At 40.4% G+C, this 24400-nt stretch overlaps 1 protein-coding gene across 1 annotated transcript in view; it reads right to left on the reverse strand.

Moving 5' to 3' along the window:
• Positions 1-11998: 11998 nt before the first annotated feature.
• NEIL3 (nei like DNA glycosylase 3) overlaps positions 11999-24400 on the reverse strand; it is a 52157-nt gene continuing 39755 nt past the window's right edge. Inside the window, exons 7-10 of the mRNA XM_035004288.1 lie at positions 22265-22422; positions 20382-20802; positions 14291-14465; positions 11999-12316 (exon numbers count right to left, since the gene is read on the reverse strand). Coding sequence (XP_034860179.1) covers positions 12134-12316; positions 14291-14465; positions 20382-20802; positions 22265-22422 — 937 coding nt within the window. The 3' untranslated portion in view covers positions 11999-12133. The remainder of the gene's footprint in view (positions 12317-14290; positions 14466-20381; positions 20803-22264; positions 22423-24400) is intronic.

Raw genomic sequence — 24400 nt, forward strand, 5'->3', positions numbered from 1 at the left:
AACAGGAAAGCATTACAGAGGCCCCTGAGCTGATGGGAGGTTTAGAGATAGCTTTCATGAGGATCCCTTTGGTCGATTTAGGCATATCTTATCAAGGGAAAGGGATGAAAAAGACAAGAATAAATACAAGTTGAGGAGTAAAATTAAACTAACCCTGTGAATAAAGCGGGTGACAGTAAGTAGCTCAGAAATGATCTGTGACAAAACAATTACCCACACAGAGACTAGGAAGACTGCTAATGTTCTCTTGAGAGTGGCACCAGGGGAGGCTTACCTAGTAATCCACATTCCAGAGATGATCTACTATTTAGAAATGAGCCACCTCGACATTTTTAGAGCTGGGAAGATTTTACACCACTGGAGTTGACCATGGATCAAACTTATCTATGTTCGCTCCAGAAACAAAATGAGAGTGCTGGAAACGCGTCATGATTGCAGCCCCATATTGCAAAGCACCAGACGACCGGCTACGGCAGTTAGACCGATTTGGGGATGCAAGACCATAAGGCATGAAGGTAGAATGATTGCAAAGCGATGCTCAAATAGAGCGCTCCCCTGTAATTTCCTATCCGAGGCAGAGAACGGTTATTGAAAATTTTAGATCAACCATGCACATGCTCTAAGTGGATCTCAAGGGCACTCGGGCAGAAGCTGCATTACCCAGGAACGTGTTAGGAGTGGAGTGCCGGGACATAAAATATGGAGTGCTAAAACGCCGCTCTGTGTAAGATAGAAGGGAAACGCAGGCATATGTTAGCTCCCCAGTCACAGACCAGAACAGAAAGGAAGCAGGGGCAGATGAAGCCGCAAATAGGCAAATGGCAACACTGTACCTTCTTGCAAAAATACAGGTAACATTTTGGGAAGAAGCTCCAAGGACTGTAAAGAAAACCGATTTACTGACGGTGGCCAGGATTATAAGGCAGCAAGCACTGGATTCTTTATGTATTCCTTAAGCTTCGGTTGAGAAATCATTTGTTTAGGGCGTTCAGCTTAATGTTATGGAGGGTTTTTACCAAATCTTGCCTTTGGGAAGTGTACAGTTAAGTATATGCAATTTGGTGACAAAGTAATTCACCCCAAAGAAAGTCTGCAGAAAAAAAATTTTTATATGAGAAGGAGGGTGGGGGAGAGAGGAAGGAAGGGAGTGAGGGAGGGAAAGAGGGAGGGAGGGAAAGAAATTCTAACGCACTGTGTACAAACAGAACAGTTAAAACTCTTTTCCCTGGGTCTCTTAGCTTCTGAATCTTAACTTCAGTGAATGTTTGTTTTCTTCTTCATTCCCATCCTCTGTGAATTGTTCAATTGACATTCAAGACAGGATGTTTCACACTCTGAGATGAGTGCTATTTGGTTTGTTTTCATCTAAAAGTCTATTGGGGAGTTTTAATCAAGGAGGCTTCATGGGAGTTAACATGTATAAAAGTAAGAGTATCTCATTTTAAACAATCCTGTAAATGAACCAACCACTGACTCAAAGAGGGAAGACAGAAAAAAAAAAGAAGGTCGAAAGTGATGGCCAGGAAACCCAGCAGAAAGCAAGGACCAGAGGCTTGCAAAATACACTAGAAGCAGAAAAAACGATGGAAGGGAATCAGCAAAGAGACTGGTGTGATTACATTATTTAATTATGCAAATAATTGACAGTGTTTTAGACTTGGAAAGGGATATCAGAATTCTTCCACCACCACCTCCTTGTTTTATGTCTGAAGACTCTGAGGTCCAAGAGACGTTCTGTCTCTTGGCAGGGTTGCACATTTTTTAGCAGCAATTATTTATTTATTTATTTATTTATTAAGATTTTATTTATTTATTTGAGAGAGAGAGAATGAGAGACAGAGAGCATGAGAGGGAAGAGGGTCAGAGGGAGAAGCAGACCCCCCGCTGAGCAGGGAGCCCGATGTGGGACTCGATCCAGTGACTCCAGGATCATGACCTGAGCCGAAGGCAGTCGCTTAACCACCTGAGCCACCCAGGCGCCCCGAGCAGCAATTATTTTTATTATGTACAAGACCGCATTAGAGACCAGGTCACCTGATCATCTGTTGCTCTTTCCTCAACCTCACCTTCCCATTCCATTTCAAAATGAGTCATTATCACAGCACATTAAAAAAAAGAATCATTACATGTTGATTTTAACATAGTGGATTAAAACATTTCCTAAAACCCACATAAATACTCATTCCAGAAGAGTGGTTCACAGACTGGAGTTTGCACAAGAGTTCCCCGAGGGCTCTCTACGGCAAACATCTCTGGCCCTAATCCTGGAAAGTCTCCCAAGCTTTAGGGTGATGCTGATGTGGCCGGCCCACATTTTTATTAGTTTTCCTAGCATGGCTCCAGGAAATGGCTAGTGTTTATAGTAGACCGACTCTGGGAAATTTGTGTGAGAGTAACCAACAATTTGCAATGAATGAACGACATGAAAATAATTACCACAACCCAAGTTGGCTGATTGGCCTCTAGTTATCCTCCGTAGGTATAATACAATAAATAGCCTCTCTCCATGCCAAACACCTCATACAAACTCTTCTGTGCCTATGGGCTCCTCCCAATCTCTACCTGTTTGTGGCAGGCCAACTCCTCACCTCCAGTGTTTCCTCCTACAGGAAGCCTTCCTGGTGTCCCTCAGGTTGCCATGGGAACTCTTTGTCCTCTCTGTTTCTCTATGACAGCTCTTGTCATATTGGATCTAACCGCAATTGTTGCTTTGAATGTTTACTTGCCCCCAAGACTTTAAACAACTTAATCAAGCACAGCAACAGCTCCCCAAATATCTGTTAAAATATTACAAAAATGAGGATAACCAGAGGAAACAAATACAAAACACATACAATAGAACTAATTCTCTGTGAGTGAAATTCATGGTTTTTAATTCTGTTTATTACCCTCTATCTATCTATGTATCTATCTTATCCTTGGTAGACCTATAAATAAAATGAAAACTAACTTCTGTCAAGAAATAATAAACATGCTAAACATAATTTGACATGATACAAATCTTCAAAGCAAATATTCAGAAATGCCACCCAAAAGTTTAGCACCATCAATGATGATTCAATGATTGCTGAACCATTTCCTTTAGAGGTTTAATTCCTAGGATTTTACAATGGGAAGAAGCCTTTGATGGAACCTGAGGTCCTTTCTAACCACATCTGCCCTTGGTGGAGGTCAGTCACTGAATTTATTTGATGACATCCAGAAAGGACCTAAACATCTCACACTGTACCCAGTTCAGTTTTAAGAACTCTAATTTTGGAAATTTTGTCCTATTAAACCCATAATCTCATGTCTCTTAGTTCTGTTTTTCTGGACCTGTATGAGAAAACAGTTCTTTTTTTGTCATATCAGTCCCTCAGATTTCTAAAGATAGTTATCATGTTCTGTTCAGCATGTTTTCTTTACTTAAAAAGACAGAAAAAAAAGGATACTCATTTAAGAAAGAAATACTTACCAAGTACATTTATTAATTCAAATGCAGCCATATATTTACTGTAAAAATATCATCATTGAGGTATATATCTGAATATAATCTCATTCAGAAGGGATGTATGGGAATGTGCAAATCAAATTTGACCAAAAAAGACAAACAAATATGAATGATACACACTCATTACAGGAATTTTACTAATGGATTTCCCTATTATCCTATTTCATAAGTGCTTTTTGGTCACTAATAATATCCTTGTTTCTATAGTTTTCACTTATGGAACTTTATTCGCGTGAACATAAGGAGTACTATCAGAAGAAAATTTTAAATGGCCATATGCCATCAAATGTTAGATTCCCGTCCCTAATTTCGTTTCACGGCGTTCCTCCCACCCAGTTCAGGACAGAGCTGATAAACCTCCCTTCCCCTTGAAGTCTCCATGTCTGATAAAAAATGGAATACTTGAGTTTATGCAGCTGTTCGTGAGCTAATTATCTGCAATCATTTCTGATTACTTAATAGGCCATGGTAGGATGTGTGTTTGCTGCTATGTTGAGTTTAGACATTAGGCTTTAATGCGCTGATATGGTTAATTGTTGTGCTCACTGCTGCCTGCTAATAGACCATTCCTGAAAATGAGACCATATCTCAATGGAATTTGCTTGTTTATTTTAAATAAGTAATAACTACAAACTCAGATCCTAGATCCAGTGTTTACCATTTTAAGAATGCACTTTTTAATGCTGTATCATATCTAATGCGTTTAAATTATTCAAGTTTGGAGAACACACGTTATTAAACTAATGAGTCAATAACCAGCTCAAATACTTAGATTTCACATTCTTCCTGCTCCGTTCAGCTTCCTAAATTGTTTTCTGCCATTGATAGCAAAATAAATTCTTTTTAAATGCGGCCAAACAAGCGGAATGTAATAACACAATAATGAGAAAAATATATGCATATTAAAAGCAGACAAGTATTTATTAACATGTGAGCCAAGATGCCGACGCGAGAGGTCGGTCGGAGTGACATAGAAGCGTTAACACACAAGGTGGACGAGGAATTGTAACAATGCTGCTAATTTGCTTTGCAGTTTTGCATTTTAGGATAGCGTTTAGTCCAAAAAGCTAGTGTGCGGTTTTAAAAATTTAGAAGGTTCTTCTTTTGTCGACTTGCCATATATTTGTGTTTCTGATTGCCGCACAGATGCTTTGGTGTCTCTTCCTCTTTCCCTTGCTGTTCACAAGCTCTATTTTTTTCTTCTATCATCATGGTTTCATAGCTTCATCTCCTTTAAACTTCCTTTTCCTCTCGTGCTACTCTTTGATTAGAGGAGCCAGTAGGATCCAAATAATAAGTAGAAAGTGTTCCAACCCCCAAACCTTTGGCTTTCCTTCTGCAACTTCCAAGAACAGGGTCCTTCCATCCTCTGCCTACTCCAGACCTTGTTAGCACTGGATTGACCCCTTTTAAAGTAGACTTCAGTGAACGGGACCCTGTGGATTGTTTGGGTCCCTTGCTCTGGGTGACACAGTACAATTCTATAACCGGCTTTCCCAGAAACACGTATACACGTAGTGCTTCCATGAACTTAAAGCTGTGTCTCTCTCGCTCTCTCTTTTTTTTTTAAGATTTTATTTTTTTACTAGAAAGAGAGAGAATGAGCGGGGAAGGACCAGAGTGAGAGGGAGAAGCAGACTCCACGCTGAGCAGGGAGCCCAATGTGGGGCTCGATCCCGGGACCCTGAGATCATGACCTGAGCCAGAAGGCAGAAGCTTAACCCACTGAACCACCCAGGCGCCCCCCAAGCCGTGTCTCTTCTGCCGTCAAAGAAACGGGGAGAGAAGAGAACTAGAATTGTATTGATAGTGATTTACATTCCTTATTGGATTTATGGGATTTCCATCTCGGATGCAATATATGCCTGGATTTCTCAGAAACTTTGGATTTCCTTCATGAATTAAGGTTCTTAGTAGTTCTTTCATGTTTTCTATTTCTAAATTTTTGAGGTATCACTGGAAACATAAAACTCACTCCGGCATCTCCTTCCTCATACCTTCCTTTTTTAAAGTTTTGGGCTCTCTGTTCCCCAGACTCAGCATGTACTTCCTCAGGCACTCACGAAAGCCTCCGTCTGGCGAAAATCAAATCCTTCTGTGAGACCACCGGCACTGCGCTTTCCTCTCTGAAACCTCCCACAATAGTCGTGGCAATAGTAGTAGGAGTAGTAATAATAAAGATAACGAAATGAAATGGAGTTTTTTAACCGCAAAGTGCTGTGCTAAGCCCTTTAAATGGATACAGCATTTTATCCTCAAAACAGTGCTGTGGGTGGTACTGTTACCACGATTTCATTGATGAGTTAACTGGGACTTTGCTCTCAATAGCCAAGGCTTAACAGAGTATGTTCAAGGTCGCATGGTCAAGGTCAAGGTAAGCAACAGGGCGGGTCTTTGAACTACCGGTCTTAAGAACTCAATCTTATTCCAGAATCTGCGTAGTTAAAGACCATACATTCAGTTCCCTGCAATGCTGGCCTTCTCATTTGTTCAAAAGGCCCCCTGTTCACATCCGTGATCTATCACAGGTCCCAGGGTGCACTGGCTTGCTCTCTGCCCCTCGGCTCCTGCAGGGGAGGCAGGGACTTACTTATTTTTACATCCTCAGAACAAAGAACGGGCGCATCTCGTAGTAGTGAAATGGAATTAAGTCTTCCTTTACAAAGATTTTTCTTTCTGCACATGCCCTATGTACATTTTTCTTCCTGTACGTACCTTTCCTTAAAATACAGTTTCAAGCCACCCAGGACTATTTGCTATCCCCCACACACCCCCTCTGTGTATGCAACGCTCACTGCCTGAAATGCCCTTCTACATATGCAAATCTTCACCAAGGTGGAATCCCACTTGCTTGCTGTCTCTTTCCTGAAGCTCTTCTAGCTCGTGGATCCCATGTGAGTGAGTTCTCCTTCACTGTTCTTAACGCCCTTTGCTTACAGGGCTAGTATCCCTTATGATTTTCTATGTCACAGACTGCCAAGCTCTTCTTTAAACCTATGAAATATTGATTTTTTCACATAGTAGGTGCTTGATAGACATTAAATGAATTCAAAACTAAGAAGTTATTTAAACCAGTTGATTTGGTTTCCTATAAAATGAAGAGGTTCAAACTCATGGGCACTGGGAGTTGTAGGTACATGTTTTCAACCCTACGTTATTAAAAACAGTTGAGCAGTAAAGGCAGCATTATTTTTTCTATTTTTTTTTTTTTTTGGCATTCACAAATATCTACGGAATGCCAAAAAAGAGAGAGAGAGAGACTTTCATTTAAATTACTAGAAAGATTGAACAGCTTTTAGAAACAGAGGAATTTCTCTTTTATAATAAACCAGCAACACTCTGTTCAATGACATTTAAGTGCATTCATGTTTGAGTTGTGGTAACAAGGTTAAAAATGTTCAGTAGACTGACATTATATTAAAATTTTATCTATTTTTTTTTAAAGATTTTATTTATTTATTTGAGACAGAGAGCATGAGAGGGAGGAGGGTCAGAGGGAGAAGCAGACTCCCTGCCGAGCAGGGAGCCCGATGCGGGACTCGATCCAGGGACTCCAGGATCATGACCTGAGCCGAAGGCAGTCGCTTAACCAACTGAGCCACCCAGGCGCCCAAAGTTTTATCTATTAAATTCAACAGATGATTACCAAGTTTCTACTGTGTGCAAGGCACAGAGCCTGGGAAGATTCTGTGAAGGACAAAGAAGAGTTATATAAAATCCCTTAAAGAGGGGACCTTCAGGAAATGCAGCTAGGACAAGTAACATTACAGGGGACACACCGTGGCGTATGCTCCAGAAGACACAGCAAGTTCTGTAAAGGTAGACAAAGAGAAAAAGGGGTTACATCTTTTGGGAAACTCACTAGAACACTTATTCTTCCATTTCATACACCAACTTGCTAGTAACGGTGACTTGGAATATGCAATGACAGGTGCCTTTAGAAAGTACATGAAAATAATGGGTTAAAAAAATGAAAGGAAATTGAATAAATAAAAGCAAGAGAAGGCAGTGGAAATTTATCTTTTTTATTTTTTATTTTTTTTCTTGCTTCTGATCTTTTTTTGGCATTTTTTCTTATTTTATTATGTTATGTTAATCACCATACATTACAGCATTAGTTTTTTTTTACATCATTAGTTTTTGATGTAGTGTTCCATGATTCATTGTTTGCGTATAACACCCAGTGCTCCATGCAGAACGTGCCCTCTTTAATACCCATCACCAGGCTAACTCATCCCCCCATCCCCAACCCCCTGCCTCTAGAACCCTCAGTTTGTTTCTCAGAGTCCATAGTCTCTCATGGTTTGTCTCCCCCTGATTTTCCCCCCTTCATTCTTCCCTTCCTGCTATCTACTTTTTAAAAAAAAAAAAAACATATAATGCATTATTTGTTTCAGAGGTACAGGTCTGTGATTCAATAGTCTTACACAATTCACAGCGCTCACCATAGCACAAATTTATGGGCATTTTAACATTGCCCATTTAACATGATAGATTTTAGGGGGAAAATGAGCATAATCTTATCATCGCACCATGATTATTTTCATTTGCGTTATGTTAGGTATTTGTGCTGTTCTAAGAACAGCACTTTTCTTTAACACGTAGAAAGGAGAACAGCTTATTTCAGAGGGTGGGCTTCCGCACGCTGCAAACCTCATTCAAGCCACGGCCTGTGTGACACGAACACTTCTCCTACTTAACCTACGTGAACCAGGTTTCCTAAACTGGAAAAGGAGAAGTAACGACAACAATAATAAAGCCGATTTCCTGGGTGGTCAAGAGGATTCAGTGAGATGCTCCAGGGAAATGGCAGCCACTGTCACCAAAGAACGGCCCAGGAAAATCGTGGTTCTTCACACCATCTTCCTCACTTTACCTCCTACCTCATTCTCAATCCCACCCCCCCCCAGCTCCATCATTGAAATCCTTCATATTCATACGATATGGGTCTGAAATACCAAGAAACAGGCAGATTAACTCTAAAGAGCTGAATAGCACCAGACCACGTAGCGTGTCCTGGAAATGCAGCACAGTGATGAAGAGCAGGCTCCGGAGGCTGAGCCCCGGTCCATGCTGTGGATGTGGGACAAGACCCATACCTGCTTCCCTCCAGCCGGAAGCATCAGGAGACAGAGATGCGATGGCTTCTGCCTTCGCCCCCCGGAAGAAGGTGGCTCAGACACCCCCGGCAGCCCGGGGAGTCACCTTTTTGCCTGAGACAGTACCAGAAGCCCTGAGCAGGAGCCTCAGCAAGATCAGAAGGAAGCCAAGCAGAACCGCATTGCAAGGGCTCTGTGACCTACACCGCCCCTGGGCCCGACGCCCACAATTTACACCAGAACCTACGCATCCGATCTAAATGGAACAACAACGAGCTAAAGTAGAAGACTTAAACAGGCTCGAGAGTTTCCTAACATCATAACCAAATATCCAGGATATAATAAAAGATCACCCGTCATGCCCCAAACCGGGAAAGCCACAATCGAAAGAAGCAAAGACTCTCCACCAGTGGCGATAATGAGGTGAATCAGATGTTTGGATTATCTGACCAGGATTTTCCAAGTGCTTCCAGAATCAATTCTAAGTCCTCTTGAAACCAATTTAAAAAATGGAAAATCTCAGCAACCAGACGTGACACAAAAGAACCAGGTTGGAAATTACGGGACTGAGAAGCACAGTCTCCAACATAAACAAGCTTGCTGGATGGTCTCGCTAGTGGAGATGGCAGGGAGTCGCCTCCAGGACCACAGCAAACAGAGGAGCTAATATTTAAATCCTTGGGATCTCAGAAGGATGGCGGCAGTGTGTGGGACCGAGAAAATGTCGGAAGAAAGAGTGGTTGAAAAGCAGTAGGCATTACATCTACATACTTAACTTCCGACAACTGAGATAAAACGGTACCACTTCGCATAAGATGTAGAAAACCTGGAATCTTATAGCTCCTTCAAGCTCTCCATCTTCACGCTCGAGTCATCATAGTATACCTACCTGCACACATTACGCATCTCACAAGACAATGTTACATTATCTTGCGTTCAACAAACAGCTCCATGTATTGTAAAGAAATTAAGAGAAAATAGGAAATATTTTATATTTTTTTAGATATGTGCCTTTTCCAGTTTTCTGTATTGCTTCTTAACGATTTGCATTTCCATCTGACATCATGCTCCTTTGGCATGGACTTCAACGAGCAATGTTCGAATAGCTGCTTTAAAACCCTTGTTTGCTAATTCCCATGTCTCGGTCATCTTGGAGTTGATCTCTGGTGTTTGTCTTTTCTCTGAAACTGGGTCACATTATTCTGGTTCCTCTTATGTTGCATAATTTGGATGGAATCCTGAATATCACATGGAGGTGGGTCTGGATTTGGGATATCCCTCTAGAGTGTTGATGTTTTTGTCTCTTCTGGCAATGAATTTGGTTGGATTCGAACTGCAAATTCTCTCAGGCAATGGATCAAATCTTGATTTGGTTCTTTTGTCCTTAGCTGCTCTGTGTTCATTCTGTCCGTGAACGTGGCGGGGGTGGTCCAGGGGTCAGGCGAGGACAAGGGCAGAATTTAAGCACAGAACTTGGGGCTCCCCCTCTGGGATCTCACCTATTTCCCCCTTTTCCAGTGGCCTCTTCAGGCCCCGTTTCTGCCAGACTTTGGCCAGCCTGCTTGGTACTGACTTTGTTCTGCCCTCAGAATAAAAACTGTTAACACATGGGAAGTTACCCCCAGCTGGTCTCCCCTCCCAAAACTTACACCTCACCGGAATCTGCCAGTTTTGATTCGCTCCCTAGGATTGTTGCTGAGTGTGTGCAGAACCTGGTTATCCAGTTGCCCAGAAACTAGAGTTGGGTTCAGTCAGAGCTTGCCCCACCATGAAAGCAGAAACCTTCTTGAGGTTTTGAAGGGAAATGCAGTCAAAACCCAGAAGCAGGGGCACCTGGGTGGCTCAGATGGTTAAGCGTCTGCCTTCGGCTCAGGTCATGATCCCGGGGTCCTGGGGTCGAGCCCCACATCGGGCTCCCTACTCAGCGGGAAGCCTGCTTCTCCCTCTCCCTCTCCTCCTGCTTGTGTTCCCTCTCTCACTGTGTATCTCTCTGTCAAATAAGTAAATAAAATCTTAACAAAAAAAAAAAAAAAAAACCCAGAAGCAGGTTTGAATGAATGTCATTTTTCAAACATCCATTCTTTCCAGACAAGATCCTGTTTTGCCGGTCCATCTGGTTCTTTGATGCTTCTCAGTAAAATTTTCTTCATATAAATCCTGCATATTTCTCACCAGGTAAGTATCTACATGCATTATACTGATATTAATTGCATTTCATTTGCCTCTGTTTCCCTGGCATTAATTTGCTCATTTATGGAAGCCTCGTTAGGGACGGGCCTTTCCCTCCCTGTGGCACAAGGAGTCTACAGTTTTGTTCTGGACGCCCACCCGGGTCAGCTAAGCTCACCTGTGGTCCAGCCACCCCGGGTCTGCCTTGTACTCATTGTCCTGTTGAGCTCCTCGGGTTGGGATCACCGATCTTGGGCTGGTTCCAAGTCTGTCTCTTCAACATAGAGTTCAAACACAGATTACACCATAGCATATGCTCTGGCCTTGCTGAGAATTTCATATGCTGGGAACTCCGAGAGCTCTGCATGGACAATGTAGCGACAGAATGGGAAAGGGGGTCAAGCCATCTTCTCTGCAGTCCTTTTCTTGTCTAAAAATCTTTTTAATAGACTCAACCAGCTCTAAGTGGAATTTTCCACAAACATGCAGAAACAACATAAGACTGAGGTTTTCCTTTTGGTAAATAATTATATAGTTACCTGCACTAAATTTTTTGGTTACAAAAAACCAGAGGGAAGTTAAAATGAGGAATAAAAAAACAATAGCACATTAGTAAGCTTTTTAAATGGACTTGATTTTAAAAATTAATTTCAGATATTAAAATCAAGATCAGAAAAATTGAGATCAACTTCTCTTTTTAAAGATCTACAGACAACTTCTGTTCCTAAATATTACTTTTATATTCTGAATCCCCAAAGGTTTCTAGGAAAATGCATTTGAAGTTATCCAAGTGTTTGGCTTATCTCTGGCATCTAACGGGGAACTTGATGTCTGTTGAATAGAATAAAACCAAGCAAATGTTCTTTTCCATAAAGGAGATCTCATTTCCTTAAATTTCATTTAAGAAAAAAGAAGTACTTTAATCGTATGCCGTGAAGAGTGGCGATACCCAAGAACATAACTCATTACAGATAGAAGACTCAGCTATTTCACTGGACTACGTAAACTTTCCTTTAAAAAAAAAAAAAAAAAAATCACTGCTTCCCCAAAGAAGTTACAAGACACCAACAGCACACTAAAAATACTTTATTGTCATTACTAAATGCATTATATATACATGATAAATAGAATATATGGTACATCTGATGAAACACCCAGTCTTTGTCAAGGTAAAAGAAATACCCAAAGAATGGAAAGATGGCACACATTAAGAAAAAAAAAAAAATGAACAGGTCTCAAATATTGCAAGAACTATAAAATGTGCCACATTCTACAATCTTTCGATTAAAGATTAAACAATTAAACAAAAGGGGACTAAACATTATATATGGTTTGAAGAAATTAAATGCCAGATATTCTATAGAAGGAGCAAACATTAGCACCCTGGAATAATTTTTATTCCTGGTCCATTTTCTGCCCACTGGAAAAAATTGCACTGTTTTGCCTTCCCAAGAGGACACACAAAAAAATTCTTTCCGTTATTAGGTCCAATCTTCAACACCGTTCTCATGATGGAGCGTTTGCCATGGCTGCAGAATGGGAAGGACAAATCTGCCCACTACAGGGTGAAAACAGAAGGATTGTAAAGTTTAAGTGCAGGTTAGAAATATGTGCAGGCTGAGCCTGGCTGCACATGATCAGTGCGCCCCACATTCCCTTCTACTATTAATCTGACATTGTAAATCTGACACAAGTCATGAGTTCTTGCCCTTAAAAGAGCTTATGGACTATAAGAAGCATCTCTTCTACAAATCTGTTTGAATTATGCAGAAAACTGCCATGATTCTGAGTTTCTTTGTCTAAAGGCATACTTATAGGAGTTCCTTCCTCTTTGTTGAAAATATTTAGCAACGATCAGAATCTTGCTGGAAAGCAATCACCAATGTTTCTATCAGTCTGTTTCATTTAAAACGATTAAGATCAAAGATTTGTTATGAGTTTGATACTAAAGTTCCTTCATCTCTTAGGAAAAGAAAGAATCCAATACAAAATTACATGGATGAATTTAGGCAGATTCCCTTGTATTATTCTTATAAATTTTGGCCCCAAGGGAGCTTTAGAACAAGCTGTGATATTATTAATTTGCTACCTAATATTTTTTCTATTACATCCACAAAAGCTCCTTGAGGAGGAAATGTGTCAGTTCAGGACGATGGAGTTACATCTTGTGCAGGGGTTAAGACCTGGAAAATTCCTGAAGACAGAGATTTTCTCTCTCAGTGAGCCCAACCAAAAAATGTTTGTTCCGGCACTGAAACAGATCAGTGTTTTCTTTTTTTCAGTTATTCACCAGATACAACAACTGGAAAAACACAGATCTTTACACATTAGAGTCACACTCAGCATAGTGAGAGGCTCACACCCTGAGAAACACAGAAGGTGAGCCTGAGGAAGGAGAAGGACCCCAGATTCAAGTGTCCTATCCCATCGTCATTTCCAGGGACACTCACAGATCGGCAAGGAGGGAGGAATCACCCTCTATTTACATTGTTATCGTGCAAGCTTGTGTAATCGGATTAACTACGTTTACTCTAAATCCAAGGTATGTAAACTATTTTTTTTCCTGTGTACTTCTATCCAACGCACAAACCAAGGGTTTCATAGCAGAAATTAGGAAGAGCACGTTTGCATCTTGGATTATTCGCCACCTGGGTAATACCTTCCTATATTTATAAACCAAGGGCAACACATCTACACTTGTGGTTATGCATGTGACATAACTAGAATCATCTAACAGCTATTATTTGATTATTTTTTCTTTTTTTGATGAAGCTCTTTGAATTTTAAGTTCTTCAACATTCAGGCTTTCAAATTAAGTGTCAATATGGCAATTTAAAATTTAAAGGTGAAAAAGGAAATAAAATTTAAAGATGAAATTGGAAAAAAAATTGCTATTACTTTTTTTTTTTTTGGAGAAGCAGAGAGGAGGGGCAGAGGGAGAAAGAGAATCTTAAGCTCCGACATGGGGCTTGATCTCGCAACCCTGAGATCATGACCTGGGCCGAAATCAAGTCAGACGTTTAACCGACTGAGTCACCCAGGCGCCCCACTATTCATTACATTTTTTTTTTAATTTTTTTATTCTTATATTATCCCCATACATTTCATCATTAGTTTTAGATGTAGTGTTCCATGATTCATTGTTTGTGCATAACACCCAGTGCTCCATGCAGAATGTGCCCTCCTCAATACCCACCACCAGGCTAACCCATCCTCCCACCCTCCTCCCCTCGAGAATCCTCAGTTTGCTTTTCAGAGTCCATCTTCTCTCATGGTTCGTCTACCCCTCCGATTTCCCCCCCTTCATTCTTCCCCTCCTGCTACCTTCTTCTTCTTCTTTTTTTTTTTCTTAACATATATTGCATTATTTGTTTCAGAGGTACAGATCTGAGATTCAACAGTCTTGCACAATTCACAGCGCTTACCAGAGCACATACCCTCCCCAGATGGGGTGACTGGGTGATATTCATTACATTTTAATAACAGAAGTATTCAATTACATGAGAGGGAGCTTTAAAAATATTACACGTACTTGGAAAAATCCACACTGCGCTTCTCTAGGTAGAGGACAAACATAAAACTGCCTGCCCTTGTTTTCGCCATCCTTCCGCACAACCCGGAGAACGCAGAGGCGGTTGTGTTTACTGCAGCGAGGACTGTCAGCATTTAATGCACCAGTGCCGTCTGTCATATTAATTCCAAGTTCACTGAAATGACAGGTTACAAAGTTACTGCAGTGTAACAGCGCTAAAAGGGATCATTCCCACCACCTCCCCACCGTGTTAGAATTCTGTTGGTACCCAGACACGGTACCAAAAAGTGGACCATGGCCAACTGTAGGTCATTACACACACTGTGACATCTTTTTTTTTTTTAAAGATTTTATTTATTTATTTATTTGAGAGAGAGAATGAGAGAGAGAGAGAGAGAAAGCACATGAGAGGGGGGGAGGGTCAGAGGGAGAAGCAGAATCCCCGCCGAGCAGGGAGCCCGATGCGGGACTCGATCCAGGGACTTCAGGATCATGACCTGAGCCGAAGGCAGTTGCTTAACCAACTGAGCCACCCAGGCGCCCTGTGACATCTTTTTAACTCGGGTTCCCCAGGTAATCCAAATTCACTTCCAAAGCTACCTATCACCCAAAGCACACAATTAAAATTTCTAAAGAATAAAAACAGCTGAAATGTGCACCCAGTACAATCACTTTACCTACTTTTCATTTGTGATATCCAGTTCTTCCCTTCCTCAGGATTACAGTGTGGCCCCTTTTATTTCCCCTAAAATATTCTCAAGTCCGCTGCTCCCCACCCCCCAAAGTAACTAGAATGAGTCTTCTCTAATTATGTTCTCATCGGTAGCAAACTCTCGCCGATGGCTCTGACAAGGCCAAAGAGATCACCCTTTCTATTGTCCACTTTAAAGCCAATTTTCTATGCTTTTCTTTGATCAAGCCTGCTATAATAGTTGCAGTCATATTTCAGCAAGGCACGGGCTGCCTGGCAGAGCAGAAATGTGTGTTTTGAAAGCTACTAGGGGAGCTTTATTCTCCCCGACAATTACGATCAAGAGTATCTGCAGGTTATTCCCACACAGAGTGGACTAAGGTCAGAAGCCGGACTTCTACTGTAGCTGGAAAAGCAGAATTTTCTCTTGGAAAAGGAGCTTCATGATTATTTTAAGGTTTGTTTTTTTTAATATTTTGCATATTTTTTAATAATGCCTTTATAAGAACTAGTCTATTAATAAAACGGTTGAAGAGAAAAAGAGCTCACATTAATTAAAACCAGAAGTCCTTCCCCTTAATATCCCTATTTTAAAACTTTTTAATGATAAAAAATTCATCCTTTCTCATTTGTTTTGGTTAAAATATCATTATTAAATAATTTCTATGATTGAATAAAATATCACTCTTAGATAATTTTTTAAAAAATACTGAAAAATCATAAATACGTCCCCTTTTTCTTGCTTCCTAAGCTTCATTCTTCATATACTTGTTCCTATAATGATACCTCAAGGTATCATATCTAATTGAAATGTTCAGAGTTTGAGGTATTTTTTCCTTCCAGTTTTATTGAGATAGAACTAACATACAAGGTCTTTAATTTGTGATGACATTGGTTTAAAGTCACCTATAAAACAGACACTTAAATACATTGTTTTAAATTAACTCAACTTTAAGTAAATTAACTTTAAATAAATAAAAGCTTTAAAAAGAAATTAATTAATTAACTCAAATATTCTGAGGGTCGTTTCTGAAGCTGGTCATGCAGTAGGCATTGCTAAGGAAATCATTATAGTTCAATATTTTGCCAGCCACTGTTTTGTGGCTACCTTCTTCGGGGTGGGGGACGGTAGTCAGTATTTTAGAATCAGGTAATACCATTCCGAAATAGCAAAACCTGAAGACAACCGGCCTTTCTTTCTCCATACTCCCTCTATTTACCAATGCCCCTTCCAAGAGAGGGGATATTAAAACTTAAACTTCGAGAGAAGCTAAATATGTAGATGGTTGCAGAGAAGTCAAGAAATGTCAAAACCAAAGCAAGGGGATCATAAATGTGCTTAAAAAAAAAAAAAAACTGTTGAGAGAATGCTAATAGGAGTGAAATGATGCTTTCTTACAGAAAAAAAATGCACACATGCAAACACAGATTTCTACATTATTTTGAAAGTGGCTGCCTTAGATAACAATTAGTTGAACATTTTCTAACCCATTTGCTTCAACCTAGGTATCTCCAGGGCTCCAAGTACCCAGGAGAGGTTTAAATTCTCTTACCAGTAAAGCTTTCTTGGGGAGGGCAAGGTGGGAGGTAGGATTACGGTGGGGGGAGAAAAGGCCCCCATGTCCCCCTCGGGCTCCTCATTTCTGTCTGTCATTCCATTTCCTCCTTGGTATAAGTTAAAGACAAAAATATCCACATGCTACCCTATCCCTGGTACTTAGAGTGGGGTCCGCTGACCAGAAGCATCAGCATTACCTGGGACAGCCTTAGAAACACAGAATTACCCACCCTGCTCCAGATCGCCTGCAGAATTAGAATCTGGATTAACATCCAGATTACTGGATATGAATCACCAAGTTTCCCAGGTGATTCATATGCACATTAACTTGAGAGGCACTGAGTTAATGTAACCAAGGATGCCACCTGTGATCACATCAACACTAAATATGCACAGCTAATTTTAATTTTATGATAGAAAACATTATCCAGGATAATGAAATGTTCTGATTAATTGAGGACATCTTGGTTCCTCTTTGTTTCCATCATTATTTAAAAACTTTCTAAAATGTAGCAGAGCATTTTCTTAAGGTAAACTTAGCATACAAAATAGTTTAACTTATTTTGATAACTAGGACCATCATTTTGAATATTAACAGTGGATTATAAATGGCCTATTAATATGAGAGATCAGGGGTTGACAAATCTTTTCAGATGGCACATATTTTCGGCTTGTGGGTCTTAACAGTCTCTGTTGCAACTACTCAACTCTGCTGTTGTAGCATAAAAAGCAGGCATAGAAAATACGTCAGCCTATGGGAATGGAAGGTGTGCCAATAAAACTTTATTTATAAAAACAGGCGGTGAGGCGGATCTGGCCCTGCCAATGGTAAAGTAAAAGTCATTAGAAGTGAGCAATGCTTGATGCCTAATAGGTTCTCAATAAATACTTGTTAATAAATAAATAACACTGAACAGAGATCAGATAAAGACTATTATCAAGAACGAGGAGATGACCATGCATAGTCTGTAATTTTAAAATGGACAGTTTTCAACGATCGATTTATCATGGTTTAACTTATCTTACAGATAGGGTGATTCATTACAATGAAAACACTGCCTATAATGTTTTGAACTAATCAGTGCCGTTGAATGTAGATTTTGGAGCTCTGTGGTTTTTCAAGAAATAAAACAGAGGTTCAGTGACTCATCCTAGATGGTCCCAGGTGGTTCTAAAATCCTTGGGGGCTGCAAACTGCAAAGGGGACAGGAAGTGCGTCTAAGGGGTCAGTGTTTCCCTGGTGTGAGAGGTGGAGCCTGCCAACCCTGACCAGGGACAGGAGAAAATGTCGGTGATTCTGCCAGTTTTATTTCCTCCTGCAAGTGAACCTCGGCTCAGCTCGGGAAAAGCCTTAACCGAAAACACATGTGTTCTTTGCATACGCACCCCAGTGTTTTGCTCTGCATTTACAATAATTGGATCAAAGACTTAAAACTGTTTCTAGCAATTCTTCTGAGCTGCTTAAAAACCGGTTCAACCCTCTAATTTATAATCCAGTAGCTGGATAAAATTCAAGTATATCCAAAGACCAATCTGGAAATATGCCTCATCAACATAGCATGTATCATGTGGTGATGAGATCAGTAATTAAGAGAACAAAAGGCGAATTAATTACCATATAATTATTAAAGAAAAAGAAATAAACTGGCTATAAATTCTCTGAGTGGACCACCTGCTTTAATCGTATTATGTTGTGAGTTTCTGCTCGGCATCTTGTCCACAAGATGAACACTGTGGCTGCCAGACAAGGAGAAAAATGAAATAAATGACAGTAATTTGCAATTTATTCCTTGTAAAGTAGCTGGGTGCAGAAGGGCTGCTGGGTGAATGTATTTCATCACTTGACATTTATTCTGCTAGTTGATCTTGATTGATTTTAGAGTCTCAGTCCCGGGGTTCTTATATTCAACACATACACAGGCTGCAGTGTTTCTAAGTAATGCTGTGTGCTGTGATTAATCATGTGACCCTATTACTAATGGCTTATGAAGAAATCATTTAAATTTAAGGTCACATTAATGTTTTTTTAAATCCCTAATTCATTAGTTAAATTGTCTGAGATTCTCTACAAAGCACTGAGGAAATAAAAATATGCCAAGATATTTCATCTGGGTGCAAGGAAGGCCACAACACTTTAAATTGCTCGCATCTACTTCTTTCTGCCAAAGCTACAGCACAGAAAAGACTTCAGGGATTTTCTTAGAGAATAGCCTCCCAACTCCGACGCTCCAGACCCTAGCTCCTTCATGACCTTTGATTGGGGTTCATTAGACATTAATTAGGATGAAAGTGTAAAGGGAGTGTCCTGATCCAGGCAGTTAAACGCTTGGCCTCCACAGCTTAATTCACATGTCTGTCATTCCCAAGTATTATGGACAAAAGTTAAAGCGGTTATTATAAATGATTATGAATAAGATTTTTTTTTTTAAGAAATCAGCCAAGGATAAATCATCAAGACTAACTTGATGGTAAATTTAGAGTTGGGGTAGAAGACTCGAGACAAAAGAATCTATTGACCAAACACCGCCTCAGAATTATGAAATAAGCTCCAAGGGTTCCCAGAGGCTAGTCTGGGACGGTACCCCAACTGGTCCCCTGTCTTGCCGCCTGAGGGAGGAATCTTCCCCTCAGCAAAGACACAGCCCATCTGAGGAGAAGCTAATAATGCAACCCCCCCGCCGATGATCACTTTAAGTCCCATGCACACCACCTCTTTTCTGCCTGTCTCCCACGGGTGCTAAGAGACCCCTGGGAAGAAGACTCTCCACCTTCACTTCATTGTAAAAATGCAGGATGGACAACCCTTGCTTTCTGAAGGAAAAAAAAAAAACAGAACAGCAGGGGAAAAAATTGTGGAGAAATGTCTCTCTCTGAGGGAAGCCTAATATCAGGTTGTGAGAGTAAGGAAGTCTAGATAAAGGGTCTAAGCAAGGTAGTATGGAACAGGTAGTTTTAGGCGCTGCCAAAAATCCTGAGAAGGGATGACACTGTTTATTAACATTGCTATATCTCTGGTGACAGCAATTGACGGTGGGGGGGTGGTGGCTTCTAGATGTGAAGTTCATAGTCTCAAAACATATCTGGTCTGCTAGTATTTACTAATCAAAATGACAACTTTTCAAGTTCAGATACAAAAGTGGCAGACATGTTCTTTGGGCCTTATTGGCTGAAATAAACAACACCATCCCACACGGCTATTGAGATAAAGTCACTTTCTTTAGCAGAAATGTCACTAAAAGTATCTCCAATTCCCTCTCTTTAGAAGAGAAGACACTTAACTGTCATGAGTAAGTCTCCCTTTTAGAAGAACTATCTTTCTTTAGAAGGAAATATAAAAAAATGCTAACAGTGGTGACTGATATCAGGTGGGATTATGGGGGATTTAAACATTTTTCTTGGGCGCCTGGGTGGCTCAGTTGGTTAAGCGACTGCCTTCGGCTCAGGTCATGATCCCGGAGTCCCGGGATTGAGTCCCGCATCGGGCTCCCTGCTCGGCGGGGAGTCTGCTTCTCCCTCTAACCCTTCCCCCTCTTGCGCTCTCTCTCTAATAAATAAATTAAAAAAAAAACAACATTTTTCTTTATACTTTCTAATATTTTCCAACTATTCTGTATTGAACTGTAGACAGTTACAGTCAGAATACAATAACTTTTTACAAAGAGATGTAGAAGGTTCTGTTTTCATTCTGTTCCCTTCTCTAACATTATAAGCTAGAGAAAGCAAGGGAAGTAAATTACCATAATCATCTTTCCAGGTTTGATTTACCTTCCAAATGGATGACTTCCCTGCCTTCTTAAAACTTAATGCAAATACCTTCAAGATCAAGGTTAGAAGTATCACACCTGTGAGAAAATCCAGGGTCACCACTTTGGAGGTCTGGTGATGAAGTGTGGGTTGTTTTCAATTTTTTATATGCTGGGCTAAATAATTTAGACCGAGAGCAGACCGTAGGCGATACGTTTACTTTGTTAGATGGTTGGGTTATCTGGTGTGCTCTCTCCTCGCAAGGGTGCAGCGGGTCACTAAAACAAACGTCAGCCAGAGGAGGGTTTTGAAATTCTCCATGTAGTGTCTGGCTTTGGCTTCTTTTTCTTTCCAAAGCACTGGATTTATTGCTGAAATCGGCCAAGACCAGCGTTGTAGTACCAAATGCCGTTTTCCTGTTGATCTTCACTTCTGTACTCGGTTTTCCAAAGCTATTACACGGATACTTCACTAAGCTGTTAAAGTCAACAGAATGTTCTTCATTCTCGATTAGTGAATCTGGGAGGAGAGAGAGAGGTAATTCTGCAGTATTCCTATAGTATATGGACTATTTGAAATATATATAAACATATATATTTGTAATATATTGACTGTTTGAAACATCTGTTTATATGACTAAAACTTACTCCCCTATGATAGTGAATACATAGAACGAACAACCCAAAGTTACTTTGGACAATTCAGGATTAGCCACGTTCTCGCTAGGAAAATAAAGTATCAAAAGTTCAACTACTCATAGAGGCTCCGAGGAGGGTTTAACAAAGATTTGTATTTGCTTCTTACTATGTCTAACCATTTAAAGGTCATTCAGGTATCAATTCTGTTACTAAGCGGCAACATATTAAAGCGGCTGTAATTAAGAGGTTGGTATGCCATGAGGTTTCAGATTAGCAGCTAGAGACCTGTCTCTAGATTATCAGGAATGTTTCTGTGAATGACACAGTAAAGGGAAAGGCTTAGTAAAATTAAGCAAAGATGAATTACAAAGACTTAACGCTAATTAAAAATGTTTCAGCAACGCATCCCAGGATTTTGGAATCGGTGCTGTAATATGTTCTAAATTGTAGTCTTTTGTACTCAGAGAAATAACAAGAAAATAGTTAATGAGAGGCTAAGAGGCATTTCGGTTGAAATGAACGAGGAGACCCAAGACTGTGGTTTTCTGAGGGCTCTCTGCTCAAATATCCAGAAACAGGAGGCGCTGTCCCTTCCAGCAAAGCTGTGCGCGGGGCCAGGCCCGCCTTTCTGGCCCAGAGAATGAAACGCAGCTTGACAGCCAGCACAATGTGGGTTCCACAAGGCAAGGATGAACTTTCTCATCTCTAATTGAAGGAAGAAAGAACGCTTTGAGAACACAATAGGAGCTGCATCAATGAGCGGGTTCTTAATCACGGGCTCTCTCTGAGGTTTAACTTTCTCTGAACACATGAAATTGTGAGCTGTAAAGACTTATTTTGAAGGATTTCAATGAAATCAGTACAATTGTCTGGGTAAAGATTTTAATAACAAGGGGTAGGAAGGATAAAGAAGGGAAAAAATTCAGCATTTTTCTATTCCACCTGCAACGATATTCTTGCAGAAATCCTCCCTTTCAGTTTATGAAGTACTTGGACTGAATAACAAACCCAAAAGTTGCTGAAATCTGCATAAAACAAAGCTTTATTGAATAATTCATTAGAAATAGTAGAGAACAGATGTGATCATCTCCGTTTTTTGAGATACAAAGGCACATACTCTTTTAGCACAAGCATGTTTTCCCTCCCTGTTGGGGGAAAAAGAAAAAAAGTACTCAACAGAATATTAGTGTGGTTTACATGCAAAGTCTGGCAATTCCTTTAAACCTTTCAGAAAGAGAGCATTTTACTTAGTTATGAAATATCAAGATGGAACAAGATATATACCTTTGTATCATTAGCCCTCTTTGAAGTGTTAGGAACTCAAAATCAGAATTCAGGCTTACCGGTAGGCCTTGAGGTCAGGCAAGCGTCACAGGTCTTCGAAGATGGCCTATTTATCAGCGTACAGACCACACATGTCCATTGCTCTTCACATTTGCCAGCCAAGTGCTCCCCGCTGCTAGATGGCCACCTGACTGTAGTGTTTCTCGTGGGCAACTTGCTACAAAAGGATTTTTAAGGTTACTCATTAACACTGTTACTGTTGTTCCTGTACTTTCTAGGTATTTTAGAAATTCTTATAACCATTAATACCCAAGTGGGTACAGGCCCTAACTCTCTCGGAATAAGATGTTTCTTCTTGGGCCCTGTTGATTGCTATTAAAGACAGAAATAACAAATAAACCTTTTTATTTAGAACAAGAGTTGTTTTTGTTTTTTTAACTCACTAAAAATAGTTGACAATAACTGCTAGGAAGCATTTCTCAAATAAGGTTTTAAGTACGTGGTACTCTTCCCAAAGCCAAACTATCTTTACTGAACCAAATTTGGGGGGTGGGGGGTGACATGGGGGGAGAAAAGAATTAGGCAGAAATTAGAACATGTAAAGTAAAATGAGAAAAATTTTAGTTACTTCATGTGCATGTCTCTCTAGAATTTCTCAACACTGTCCACTAAGCACTATATCGATCAGCTGATCTATAATGAAGAAAAAGATACCTGGCCTCATATTACTTCCCCTCAGGTAAAACTGTTTCCTGTTAGGTATCTAATGAATAGATCAGTAAGAAAACAATAAAACCAACCCTGACTTCTGGACACAAATGTAAATCGTGATTTCCCACCTGGAATTCTTTTCTTTTTTTTTTAAAGATTTTATTTATTTGGCAGCGAGAGAGCACAAGCAGGGGGAGCAACAGAGGGAAAGGGAGAAGCAGACTCTCTGCTGAGCAGGGAGCCCCATGCGGGACTTGATCACAGGACCCTGACATTATGACCTGAGCCGAAGGCAGACGCTTAACAGACTGAGCCACCAGGGACCCCTCCCACCTGGAATTCTTAATTGGCTATTTATTGTTACACAAAATGCCATTAAAAGCTCTGATAAAGTCCTACTCTTAAATACCTAGTTCTGCAGAGCACGTTATGTGGGTAAGCAACATGAGAGCATCGCAGATTCCTTCAGGATTCCAAACATTCATACTGAGAAAAGTTTTTTGGTAAAGGCTATGGGACCTCCCTTTTCAGAGCATGAGTTCTTTGACTTCAGAGGTACCCTGTCTCCTGTAACATTTTGCTCCTGACATATAATTACACCAGTTTTTAAATTCAGGCTTGTCTGGTGAAATAACAAATAGCATAAGAAAGTCTGAAAGTGAGATGCATCTCATTATGGTTCTTTTATCTTCACTGACTTTTAATGCTCCTCAGTATTTCTTATTCCTATGGAGCCCCAGACCTCCCATAGAATTTGTATACTTGACCTAACTCCTGCCATCCTACCAACTTACTCTGAAAGGGAGCTAAATGCATTTATTCATAATTAAATAAACACAATTTAAATAATCTTCGGATTTTCTATACTACAATTTTCACCATTCTTATCTTCTAACCTACGGATTTCACTAATCAGAAACCTACGTTCATTGTTACATGCAGAACCTTTGGAAGCATTTCTTCCCCTTACTGTCCCACTTCTTAATCACCTACTAAGAAATTGTTTCCAATCCCCATTTGGATGTGCAACAGGAATCTCAAAGTTAATATACATCTGTCATGGACTGAGTAACCATCTCCCAAAGATAATCGGTCATAATACCAGGAACCTGTAAACGTTACTTTATAAAGAAAGAGGACCTTTGCCGATATAATTAAAAACCTTGATGTGGGGAGATTATCCTGGGTCATCTGGGTGGCCCCTTAATCCAAACCCCAGTGTCCTTGTAAGAAAGAGGCAGAGAGAGATTTGATACCCCTGCAAGAGAAGGCGATGTGACCACAGCAGCAGAGACTGGAGTGAGGCAAACCACAAAGGAAGGAGCCCCGACCACCACGAGAGGCTAGAAAAGGCAACGGATTCTGCTCTAGAGCCTCTGGAGGGAGCACAGCCCTGCCCACACCTCTGGCCCCAGAGAGCTAATGTTGAGCTTCTGGCATCCAGAACTCCGAGAATAACTTTCTGTTGCCTTAAGCTACCAAGC

Source organism: Mirounga leonina, unplaced genomic scaffold (genome assembly GCF_011800145.1).
Source record: "Mirounga leonina isolate KUSES-001 unplaced genomic scaffold, KU_Mleo_1.0 Mir_128, whole genome shotgun sequence".
NCBI classification, from domain to species: Eukaryota; Metazoa; Chordata; class Mammalia; order Carnivora; family Phocidae; genus Mirounga; species Mirounga leonina.